Here is an 11713-nt window from a genome sequence, read left to right as displayed (position 1 = left end):
CTGACGAACCTGGTTGCATTTCCTCAGTCAATAAAAATCTTGGGACAGTTGCACTTTTAACATGTAGAAAAGGGGACCCTCTACAGAGGGTATTATTTTAATTGTGCTTTATTCAGCTGTCATGGGAATAGCAAAGGACCTAGGGCTGATTTTTGCCCTTTAGTGTGACCGATGCTTCCTTTCTGGGTAAGAGAACAGAGACAGCCCTTGACATTAAGTGTAAGGATGGCCTTTATTTGTTTAAAAAAAAGTTACAAAGTGAGGAAGATCACTGTAGTATTGGACAGATTGCATTGTGACCACCTATTTTTTTCTTTTTTGTTAATTTTAGTAGGTGTACTCTGGTTACCAGTATTTCAGTTAATGCTCATTATTAGCTTACAACAGTATAGACTTCACTCTTTTACCCAATCTTTCTTGAATTGTGACCCGTCCTGAGAATTTCCACTGAGTGAATTCAGACTTTTGGGGAGCAGATAAAGGGTTTGGTTTACCATGTCAACTGCCAGCATAAAAATCATCTCTCAACTTCAGGGGGAGGGGGGAGGGTTTTGTCCGCCTTACCTTCCCGCAGCCATGCATTACAGGGCAGCACAAGCAAGCTGCCCGCCCCACCCCAGCCCTGCCAGCAGCACAGGCCGGGGCTCTGGGAAGGCCTCTGCTGGGCAGCTTCCATGTGGAACAGCCTCTCTTCCACAAGAGGAGAGGCAGCCAGGCTCCCCCGGAGCCGATGCCCAGCTGCAGGGCAGCCTGGCTGCCCCTCAGGAGCGCAGCCCTGCAGCTGTGACAGCCAGCGGGCTCAGAGGTGCCACCCTTTGCACCCCACCACCGGTACTGTTCACCAGAACGGCTCCTCTCCGGAGCAGGGCAGCCGCCTCACCCCGCACGTGGAATAGAGGATTGCTTTATGCTGGAGGAATACTAAAGAGATGACAACCACCTACGACTGGGCTTACTTGGATTGAGTGTCACACCGAGTTACCACACAAGCCATGGCCTCTTCGCTTCGGAGGCTTTTTACCGTTTAATTTGCAAACAGAACTGCCATAAATCTCATTCACTGTATCATGTCTACTCAAATATAGATAGAAAACCCGAGGGGTAAAATGGATTTCATTGTGGAAGGCCTTAAATTACATTATTACAGTAGAAAATACAGGAGGTAGAATATAACCGAAAGGACAAATGCAGGTTAAGAGTCAAATCTAGAATAGCTCCTGTAAGCTACTTAAAACATGGTTTTAAAAACTAAACCCAGTATTTCAATAACTATAGAAAACAGTTAAAATAAATTGCCATGAGAGCCCTTATATCATGCTTGATACAGGGAGGTAGGATGTAAGAATCAGGAGGACACATGAGACATGACACTTATCTACAGCTCCTGTTTGCTTTACTGAGGACAGAGTTTCACAGGTCAGTCGCCCTCTTCACCTTCAGACTCCGACTCTGGAAGAGAGAGACCTCATCAACCGGCTGCCAGCCGGTCAGGCCGCCCCAGCCCCCGAGTTCAGCCCCTGCCCTGCATCCCGCGAGTAGCTGCTACTGGATCCACGTGGATTTCACTGGCAAGCTTTTCTAGCCCATACTGGGGGCCACACCTAGTCTCAGAGGGACAATTAGCACCCTCCCGCCCCCAAACCAAGGCATTCCTGCATCCCAAAATGAACAAGCGCCACTTGTGAGCTAAGCTGCTGCTGCTTACCTTCTTCAGCATTCTTGAGCCATTCAACAAACTTTTTCATTTGCTCCAGAAAAACGCTCTTTCCTTTTGCAAGATGCGCATCTTTATACCACTTCAGGATGGGTTCTTCACTCAGAACTTCAGCTGTAAGACGCGCAAGAGCAGTATGAACACAGCAAACCACTGAATACCAGCTTCTGAGAAGCCCTGACTGGCAGCCTTTGCTTCCTCCCCAGAGGCCTCAGCACACGTACTCCTTCCCTGGGTACAGCTGGGCAGGCCCTGCCCTGGGAGCGCCTCCCATTTTAAAATTCCGAGAACCGTGCATTTCAGAGAGGCTGCTGGGGGTTTCCCGAGCACTCCATCTAGGAGCTGCACGTTCACTCCCACTAACGGCCTTGAGTGTTTCATGGCTATTTGAGATGACACACTCTAAGGAAAGCTTCAGTCAACTACTAAGAACAGATGCAAATTCTTTAAAGCCCAAAGTACGCCACAGGAAGTGTTTAATTGTTTTTTAAATTTTACAAGTACACTATAATCTTCAGTTTAACGTTTCCTTATGCTCCTGTGGTGTTTCCACACGTGCACAGCGTATTTTTCAGTAACACCTTTTAACAGCGAGCCTGCAGCACCAGAACACCTCGGTGGTTTCAATCTCTGGCTGGTCACAGTCAGTGTTCAGACAGAGAACTAAGAAGAATACACTATCGTGTATCTTTCCCTAACTTAAAAGGGCCCAAGAGCCTTAAAATCTAAATTTAGCTTTCATCTACCACAACTCTTAAAATCTAGTAGACAGGCAGCATCCTTGTCTAGAGGAGTACTTCCCCATATGCCAAGGACAGCCACATCCACCTTTGGATTTTACCACTCCATCTTTGCAAACAAAAGGTAGAAAATTCTTCAGCTCATGAAGTGCAATGTTGCAGCACTGATGTTCCCTAAAGGTCTTATCGGGACTGAAGCATTCTGCAAACACAGGCTTTAAAAACCCAACCAACCAAAAAACAACTCCCCAAAACTACAACCCCACAGAAGTTACCTTTATAGAAGAGCACCACTATTTTCTGGAAGGCCTTCATGAAGTGAATGTTGTCATAACAATACTCCTGAATCTTCAACAGAAGAGTCAGCTCTGACTGACCTTGGGTAGTAAAGGCAGCAAGTAGAGGGCTGTATTGCTGTAAGAGGAACGGCAAATTGGCACACGCTGAGCATTTCACATTTATCACCTGACCAGACTGGTTTCATGCAGTTTCCATCAGCCACTGCTTAGAAATTTGCAACCCCCACCCCAGAGCGCTTCTGCAGAAGTCACACTGCCTTTGCCTCAGGAACGTGGACTATAATCCCACAGTCACAAGGGGAAGAATTCCCTCTCATGCTGTCTCTGCATTAGGGGGGTTGTAGGTTTTAACTCGTTTAAAAGGGAGCTGGAGACAGAGGAAAGCCCAAGCCCTACCCAACGGGTGCACAAGTCCATATACTTAAGTTACAGTACCTTCAAGTGCTTAATGGCTTGCTCTGCTACCAGCTCCTCCTTTTTGTTCCATTCCACCGTGCTCATTACACTTGACCAGATTATGGCTACCACAGTCTGTTCCGAGATGTTGTTTTTCTTCATCTCCTCCTTCACGTACAAGATTATCTGCCAGTCAGAATAAAAGAGTTGGCACGTAGGCAACATCTGACACTAAGCTAAATTAAAACTTCTGTTCTAAAGGCAACGTAGGAGCCTTCAGAACCACAAACAACCCCCTTGATCACACAGCAGGTTCAGGACATTAAGGAAAGACTAGGAAGCTAATACCAAAACACCCTGGTCCTGATTTTAATTCTTAGTGAGAGCTAGGTGTTTAAGTTCATATATGCATGATATTGCATTTCAGATAATTTGAGCTAAGTTCCTACAGAAAGGGAGAGAGAAAGGGAGGAAAAAAAAAAACAAAAACAAAAAACAAGGCACCTACACCCTTGTCTACAGACAAATACTTACATCCTTGAATGGATCTCCCCGGGACATCTGCTCCTGAAGTTCTTTCTGCAGTTCCTTCCGAGCTCCTATGGTTTGCTGGTTCCGAACATACTCGGAAAGCTCTTTTAGTCCTGCTTCAGTGAAGTACTTGGAGAAGTGTTCAACACTTTGTTTGTTGGCTGGGAAGAGTTCCTGAAAACGAAGTTTACAACAACTCTTTCACAAAAGAAGTGCACGTTGAGTACTTTGCTGGTAGCTGCTATTTACTAAACTGGCTTAAGCAGTAAATCCGTAATTTCAGCGGTACTCACCATCAGCCTGTTATCCATGTTTACTTTACGAAGACTGACAGCCACTGCATTAATATCTTTCTCATTTATCCATGACTTGAACAGCTTGACTGCAAAAGCTGCAGAAACACCTGTGCAACAGGAATAGTAATGTCATTACTGAAATTCAAAACAAAGGGAATCATAAGCCCTGAGAGTACAGGGCACCTAGTTTGTAAGACCCCTGCTCAAAGCATCAGCAGCTGTGCTCAGAGGCAGCCCTAGCACAGCCTGCAATGCCCCTGCCTGAGGATACCAGCCTCCGGCATGTTGGACTTCTCTCACCACTCAGCATCATGAAGGCTTCCCTTTACTAAACTCGACTCTCCTTGCTGCAATTTAGGAAGGAGCCTGAAGACATGACACACCTCCTGCATCCCGAAAGGTCCCTCTCCAAAATACAGCACTGCCTTGCTGGGCAACACTAGTGCCAGCAGCCTCCAGGGTCACGCAGGGAAGTCCTACACACAAGCTTTCTGGAAAGACTGGATTTCTAAAGTCTTAGCAAGACCTTTCCAGGTTGCGAGGCAGCACGTTTACCTTTGCTAATCCTGTAGTAAATCTATCACTAGATGAAACTAGTGAGCTGTAGGGGTGTACTTTTATCACAATTTCCACCTACTCGTCACAGTTCTGTCCTGCACCATCCTTCCCTAAAGGAGGAGTTGGGCAACACTTACCTTCTTTAACCAAGTTCTCATTGTAAAGACTGTTGAGAATTGATGCATTAAGTGTCCCGTTGGCTAGCAGAATACCCGTCAACATGGCCAGTTTGTTCCGCTCAGACTCTGAGAATCCTTTCAGGAACAGCAGCAACTGCAAGAGGAAGAAAAAAAGTAAGAAGAGTTGCCATAAAACTACCATCTCTCACTAAAGTTTGGCTACTGCCTCCATGTTAGACACTTCTGTTTCAATCAAGCTATTCCACTAGCACAAGCACTAGTTCACTGGTAGTCTTCTCCACTAGTCATACAAACTAGCTGTTCTTAGTTAAGTTAAACAACTTAAGTGTTCTATTTTAATAACCCACTGTATGATATAACTCTTCTGTATAGAGTGATTAACTAGCACTGTCTGCTGATAAGGACCTGCTCCATACCTTTTTGACTTCATCTTCAAAGCCTTTCTCCAGGTACTTGTAACGCCTGATTAGCTTGTTAAAAACCTAAAAAGATACAGAGTCTATTACTTTTTGCTCTGAACTATCATTTAATCAGAATTTTAAAACACCATGTTCAGTAAAGTTCATCTGAACTCTTTAGAGCACTTTTAGCTTAGAACAGTGCTACTCCACCTCTTCTAGTAAGCTTCTTAAAGCCATGCATTATTTTTACCTAAACTTTCAACTACACAAACATTTCAGTTTTGACCACAAAATAGTTTAAGTTAAATTGTACTCATTTCAGAACTAACCTGAGCAAACGCTTGCATGGTTTCTAGGTCCTCCTGTGCTGCAAATACACAGACGTTTGTGCGCGTCATGTCATCTGCCAGGGTGCCACCTGGGGCTAAAGAAGGGTTTCAGCATTAGTGGTATTACTCCCCAGTGAGAGTACTGAGTAGTCTCCACAGCAAGAATTCCAATACCCGTAACATGCAACGCTTTGTCCTTTCATGATGAACCGAATGACTGGATCACTGAAGACACCCCTACATTTCCATCTGCTCCACTGCTGTAGTGGAACTTTAAAATCAGTAGCTTAGATACGAATATTTAAATATTCTGACCCCCTACTGCTAACTGGATTGACAACATATCTTGTTTACATATGGGTAAGTTAACATGACCACATGAGCTCCTCTTCCCTTACAGGAAGCCACTAAAGCTGCTTCATCCTAGCAAGTTGTCTTTTTAGTGTCTGCTGCAATAGTAATGCTTTGTAAGCAAGCGTCTCTTAAATAACAGAGTAAGTCACAACAGGAGATGAAACACATGGAGATGCATGTTCAAAATTCAGAGCCCCAGAGATGAGCTTGAAACTTCAGTCTCGAAAGGCACTTCAGCTTTTTAGCTGCTAATTAGAAGATGCTTCTTCACCAGTCCTATTCCGTTTAACAGACATTTGACCGGTGGTGAGGCTGCTTCACTAACTAGGGTGAATTCAAGTCACCAACTCCAGTGCCAGAATACCTCATCACTGATTTCTATGCCATCCTACGTATGAGGGAGATCCTTTTGTTATGAAGTCAGAAACATTACTTAAAGAAAGATGGAGATAAGCATTAGTGGTAAGAATATTAAAAGGTGATAAGGCAACAGGATGCCATTTTTTATTTTGGCCTTGTCTGACTAAAGATCAAAGCTAGTCTACTTAGATACTTGTTACAGAGAGGGAGCTGAGTAAAGGACCCCATATCGCCATTAATGCAGCAATGCATTTTTCCCTTCCCGCTCAGCCTCACTCCTAGAAAGAACACTTCCTAACACAGTAGGCACTGGTTAACACTCTTGAATGTAAACCCACAGATTGTAACAATTTGTACATTAACGATTACAAGCAGCGATGCTCCATGTGGCAGACAAGTTTACCTACTCATGCTACCAGCTCTTGTAAGATCAGCAAAAGAGCCTCTTGCCAAAAGGAACACCACAATAACTTCAGTCTACCTAACACTGTTCCAATACACAGATTTGAGATAAGCAGGCACACTCAATGAAGTTAAACCATTTTGAAAGCCTTGCCTTTCAGCATTTGTTTGAGCAAGTCACCTGACATTTCTACAGTATCGGCGTGAAGACCACTTGAACATGCAACAGATGCATCCTCCCAGCCCAGCCACCCCTACTGCAGAACTGCCCGACTGTGGCCCAGAATCAGGTATTTCCTCTCCTCCCGCTATGCATTTAGGTAATTTGAATTCTATTTCTGTTACACTACAGAAAATCTTCTGCAACTGCCAAATTCCTCATTTAAGCCCCCCTCCCCCCAACTATTGCATAACAAATGCTAAAACCTGAGACAGACCTTTTCCAGTCTAGGCAGCCCACATAAAGGGTCCTCATTACAGCCTGTATTTTAAATGGGTCCCTGCCATCTGAACCCCTTCTCACTAAACAGGATTTAGTCAAGTAGGAAGTGTAAAGTCTAAATCTAGAAGTACCTTTTTTTTTTTTTTTTGACTACTTTTCAACCTCATTTAGCTTGATTTACTTCTTACCTGGTCAGTGAGCATCTGTTCTGTTCTTTGCTCTTTACACACAGTGTGCACATGAGTTTACAAGATCTTTTGCCATCACGCTTCACTTCCTCAGTTCCCCGTGTTTTCTGCTGACCCGACCACCCTCTCATTTCTCACTCTCTGACATCTGCTAGAGCCCATGACCTCGCTATTGCCAACAACATACGTTTTGTAATAGCATTTCCAGACTAAGCACATCGGATACTTCTGTAAACAATATTACTTTCCAAAATAACAGGACGGGGTGCACAAAGTACAGGATCACGTCAGAATCTTTCAGGGCAACTCTGTTGGCCTTGTGACCACAGACCACACACTTGAAACAAGCATTCATTCATCTCACATCAGCAGAAGGGAACTTAACTAGAGTCAAGATCTACTCCTGGTTAAAAAAAAAAACAAAAAAAAACCCAATATATTTTCCTTTAAGCCAAGTTTGTACAGCCTACACTTTGAAGAATGCAAACTGACTCAAGCAAAAGTGTGGTAGGGTATACAGAGTATTTCTACAGTAACCTGCTTGCTCAGTTAGTCACTAAGATGGTCAGAGAGTTTACCACAGATAACTTAAACCCTGTTCCACACATTCAACTGGCTCTTTAGCAGAGTTTTTACACTGAAAGAAAACTGAACTTTTATAGAACCAAGTGAACAAAGGCTGACAGCAGCCCCATCAAAGGGACTTACCCAGCATTCCACCAGCCACCAGGATGTCAAAAAGTGTTTCTGCATAGCGGCGATAGTCAAGTTTTGCACCAGAAGCATCAAGAAATTTTGCTACTGCCTCCAAGTCAGTGCCAGTTTCGGTTAAACCTTGAATAATACAGTCCTGGAACTGAGTAGGGTCAAACCTCTCTTTTTCATCTGTAAAGACAAAAGCATTGAAATGAAGTTGCCACACATAGCTGTTCGGTTTTTAAAGTCTGTCATTTTTATCTTATTAAAAAAACAAAACAAAACAACAGAACAAAACTTGTACTGGCAAGCCTGAACTACAACAGAACTGACATCTTTCCAGTCTTCCGAGACAACTGGTATTAACTGGCACAATTAGTGACTTAATAATGTAGCCTAAAATGAATTTCAGTGGCCAATATAGCAGTAAGTTCTACTGCTTTCACTCCCCTATTCAGTCAAGGCTGGGGGAAAGGCTATCAAAAGCTAAAATATCCCTTAGTTACCTCTAATTGAATTCTTACAGTACTTTCACTAAGAACAGTTGTTTGTGGTGATCATTAGTTGGCTCTAATAAAGCTTAGCTGACTTCTCAGTTGGATTCTTATACCCCTGTTCACATGTTAGATCACTCCCTCCAAAAAGAGAGGCTTAGCTACATGCTGGAAAGCAATTCTTAATACGTGCCCCTGCAACTTTGTACATTTGACTCCGTTACTCATGTTCCATTTCAGCCCTCTGGGACCCTCACCTTTTTGGATGAAAATATTCTGACTGAAAAGATGCACACCGTTATTGTGTTAGAGCCAATTGAGACTACTTGCTTTTTTGCTATGAAGACCATCCCCTCCTCTTAATACGGAGTTAAATGAGTCTGAAGCAATTGCCTTTCCTCAAGTGCATGGGGGAAGTGTAGAAATCTGAGCTAACTTCTCAGTCTTCAATAAACATGAAATGATAGACTATAACTGCAGATCTATTAGCATCCTTTCTTGTTGTTAAAACAGAACACACGCTTCTTCGCATCTGAGATACACCAGTTGATCATAGCCTTGTTTTTACTATAGGTAGGGCACAGTTAGTACGCAACAAATCCACCCATGTAACTAACAGAAAGCCTTAAATGGAAGGGGTCTTCAGCTTTACTCATGTCAACTTGTCTTTAGATTATGCAAACCATGAGAGGAGAAGCTTCCAAAGAAGCAGCACTCAGCTGCAAATCTCACTTTGAGTGCCGTCTGTAACAGCTTAGCCAGTTTTGTTAGCATCTATTAGCAACCCTTCTGTAAGGGGCATACTAGTGTCCTTACATTCAATGCAAGTATCAACATGTTGGTAACAGTTGGGTGAAGTCTGCAAATACTGCATCCGTTATTTTCCAGGACAGATCCATGAGGCTCACTGTTACCGCAGAGTTGCTTGGAAGCCAAACTACGGTCAAATGCTTAAAAAGAGACAAAACCCCAGAACGCTAGCATTTCATCTGCCGGACAGACTAAATTCAACTCTCTCACTTCAACAGTTTCTCAAGGTACTTTTACTTTAACATTAAAATAGATTCTGTAAGTCAGCACGTACTTCTGTACAACTTAAATTAGTATTTCAGTATGTACAGCATCCTTAGCGTTGCCAATTTGAGCTGGAATGCTGCTAGTATATTAATAAAACAGTATTAAACAGAAACTAAGAGCTGTCCCCACTTCCTCTTTAAGTTTAAGAAAACACCACCAAAACACTACATTATTCATCACACCTCTTCAGTCATCAGCTCTTCTTATGGGAGTAATTGTGCACTTGCACATCCCACACTTTGGTTTTTTTTCTGGTTTGTTTGGCGTGGTGTGGGTGTTTGGTTTGGTTTGTTGGGGATTTTTTGGTTCTGTTGTTTGGTTTTTTTTTTTCTTTAAATTTAAATCAAGTATTCTTATAGCATTAAGAGGACAATGCAACTTTTATTCAGCGGCTAACACTGAAATTCCTACTAAGTTAGATACTCCTTAGATGTACATATTAACCTGCAACAATCCTGTGCTGGAGTTCCCCTGTAACTCAGGGGTACTAGATACTTCTGCTTTCAGGCTAAACACACTCGGTACGGTTCTAGAATGACCGTTTCTTAAGCCAAAGTTATCATGGTAAATGCAGCTACAATTCTTACTGCCAAAATATTTTTTTATTTGTGCAGAGAACATTCTAGCACCCAGAGTTAGCCTCAAGACTTTGTATTTAGCATGGTCTCACTTAAAAAATTATGAGAAGAGCATAAAGGCATTATTTCGTTTATTGACAGAACTCGATGATGTTTTACTGGGGGCTCTCGACAAAAGGCTGGGCACACAGCACCGACAGCAGGCACTGACAGCACGCGCGCTGCAGCTAGCTTACCTCTTTTTCTGGTTTTAAAACGCTGGCCTGATAGCGTCGGCTTCTGCGGCTTTTGATTATTCATAAAAGACACCCTGCAAGGAAGCAGAAACGCACCTCAGGACGCTGACGACGGAGCCTGCCCGCCCCGCCGCCCCCGGCGGCCCGGCGGCCGCCCTGCGCGCCCCGCTGTCGGAGGCCGCCCCGCCAGCTCCCCCCCGGCCTCCCCCTCTCGGCGGCCGCTCCCAGCCCGCCCTGCGCTGCGCTGAGCCGAGCTGCGGCACCGCCTGGCCCCGCGCCGCTCCTCCTTCCCTTCCCCGGCCTCCATTTTCCCCGCGGCACAGGGCCGCTAGCGGGGAGGCGCCGGCCCCCGCCCCGGCTACCCGGCACGCACCGGGCCTCCCCGGGCGGAGGCGGCGGCAGGGCGTTGGCGAGACCTGCGCGGAGCCCACTGCGGCGGCGCCCCTCGTCCCGGCCGCACAGCGCGGAGGCGGCGGCTTTGTTACGGCCGCGCCCCGGTGCCCGTGCGGGGCAAGATGGAGAGCGCGGCCCCCGCCTCCACCCGAGCGCGGCGCGGCCGTTACGGCCTGGCCTGGCAGCAGCCGGCCCCATCCGCCCCCCGCCGGCGGCGCACGGCGGCCGCCCCGCCGCCCCGGCCCCTCTCCTCACCGACTTTAAGGCAGAGAGAAAACGCCCGAGCGGCCCGGAGCGGAGACGGGCGCGAGCAGCGGCTGCGGAGGACGGCGGCGGCGGCGGCGAAGGCTTTCCCAGCGGAACCGACGCCAGAGGAAGAGGGGAGGGCCGCGCTCACGCCCCGCCCGGGACGGACCATCCCGCTCCGCCGGAGAGGACGGCGGGAAGAGGGCCAGGGAAGGGGCCCGGGCTTCCCCGGGGCCGCCTGCTCCCAGCCGCGGACCCCACCGGCACCGAAGGGTGCTCTGCCCGGGCGCTCCCCCGTCCCCGGGCGGCGGAGAGCCCTCCTGATCCCCCCTCCCCGCGAGTGAGCGCGTCCGCCCCCCCACGCCCTCCCGATTTACCGTCACGCGCAAGCGGCCGCCCGCTGCCCTCCCCGCCCCCGCCTGCATCGGAGGGGCGCGGCCCCGCCGCAAGCCCCGGGCCTGGGGAGGGTCCCGGCGGGGGCGGCGGCCCAGGTGGTGCCCAGACCGGGCGGCCCGGGGGCGGCTGCCCTCTGCGGAGAGCGGCCCGCGGAGCGGAGCCGGACGAGAAGTGCCGGGGGCAGGACCGGGTCCTGCTTTGCATGGGGTTTTGGCAGCCCGCTGGGCGCAGGGGGGAGCGGCGGACTGCTCACAGCAGGGGAAGGTCTGCAGGGAGCAGGGCCTGCTCCTCTGCGGAAAGACATCAGGCCCTGAACATAACCGCGCACTGATCCCTCCTCGGGGCTCAGGTTCTGCCCTTCTGGGAAGTGTCCCAACAGCAGATAAGTACAAACAAGACAACAGAACAGAGGCTGCTCTGGAAGAGGAAAGAATTTCTGCAAGACTG

The 11713-nt window shown here is 47.2% G+C and overlaps 1 protein-coding gene across 2 annotated transcripts; it reads right to left on the bottom strand.

The window, feature by feature from the left end:
* Positions 1 to 213: 213 nt before the first annotated feature.
* BZW1 (basic leucine zipper and W2 domains 1) lies at positions 214 to 11190 on the bottom strand. Of its 2 annotated transcripts, none has more exons than XM_087732823.1 (12): positions 10884 to 11190; positions 10232 to 10305; positions 7859 to 8035; positions 5405 to 5499; positions 5091 to 5156; positions 4672 to 4807; positions 3974 to 4083; positions 3684 to 3854; positions 3189 to 3335; positions 2730 to 2868; positions 1706 to 1828; positions 214 to 1449 (listed from the first exon to the last, which is right to left on the bottom strand). In XM_087732823.1, exons 2-12 carry the CDS (start codon positions 10293 to 10295, stop codon positions 1418 to 1420), a joined length of 1260 nt encoding a protein of 419 aa, XP_087588949.1. In that variant the 5' UTR covers positions 10296 to 10305; positions 10884 to 11190; the 3' UTR covers positions 214 to 1417. The 2 variants fall into 2 exon arrangements, with proteins under 2 accessions (XP_087588949.1, XP_087588948.1); XM_087732822.1 differs by having other exon boundaries at positions 10880 to 11189.
* Between the last annotated feature and the right edge of the window lie 523 nt (positions 11191 to 11713).

Source organism: Nipponia nippon, unplaced genomic scaffold (assembly GCF_047370975.1).
Source record: "Nipponia nippon isolate SJK-2023a ecotype South Korea unplaced genomic scaffold, ASM4737097v1 scaffold_5, whole genome shotgun sequence".
In the NCBI taxonomy this organism is placed as follows: Eukaryota; Metazoa; Chordata; class Aves; order Pelecaniformes; family Threskiornithidae; genus Nipponia; species Nipponia nippon.
This window is presented reverse-complemented; position numbering and strand designations above follow the sequence as displayed.

Bases quoted from the DNA above. Each gene is read 5' to 3' on its own strand.
- BZW1 (XM_087732823.1), bottom strand. From the start codon at position 10,295: ATGAATAATCAAAAGCCGCAGAAGCCGACGCTATCAGGCCAGCGTTTT. The intron at 3,336-3,683 runs GTAAGTATTTGT...TCTGACTGGCAG, and splicing joins GGGGAGATCCATTCAAGGAT to ATAATCTTGTACGTGAAGGA. The intron at 1,450-1,705 runs GTAAGCAGCAGC...TCTCTCTTCCAG, and splicing joins GCTCAAGAATGCTGAAGAAG to AGTCGGAGTCTGAAGGTGAA.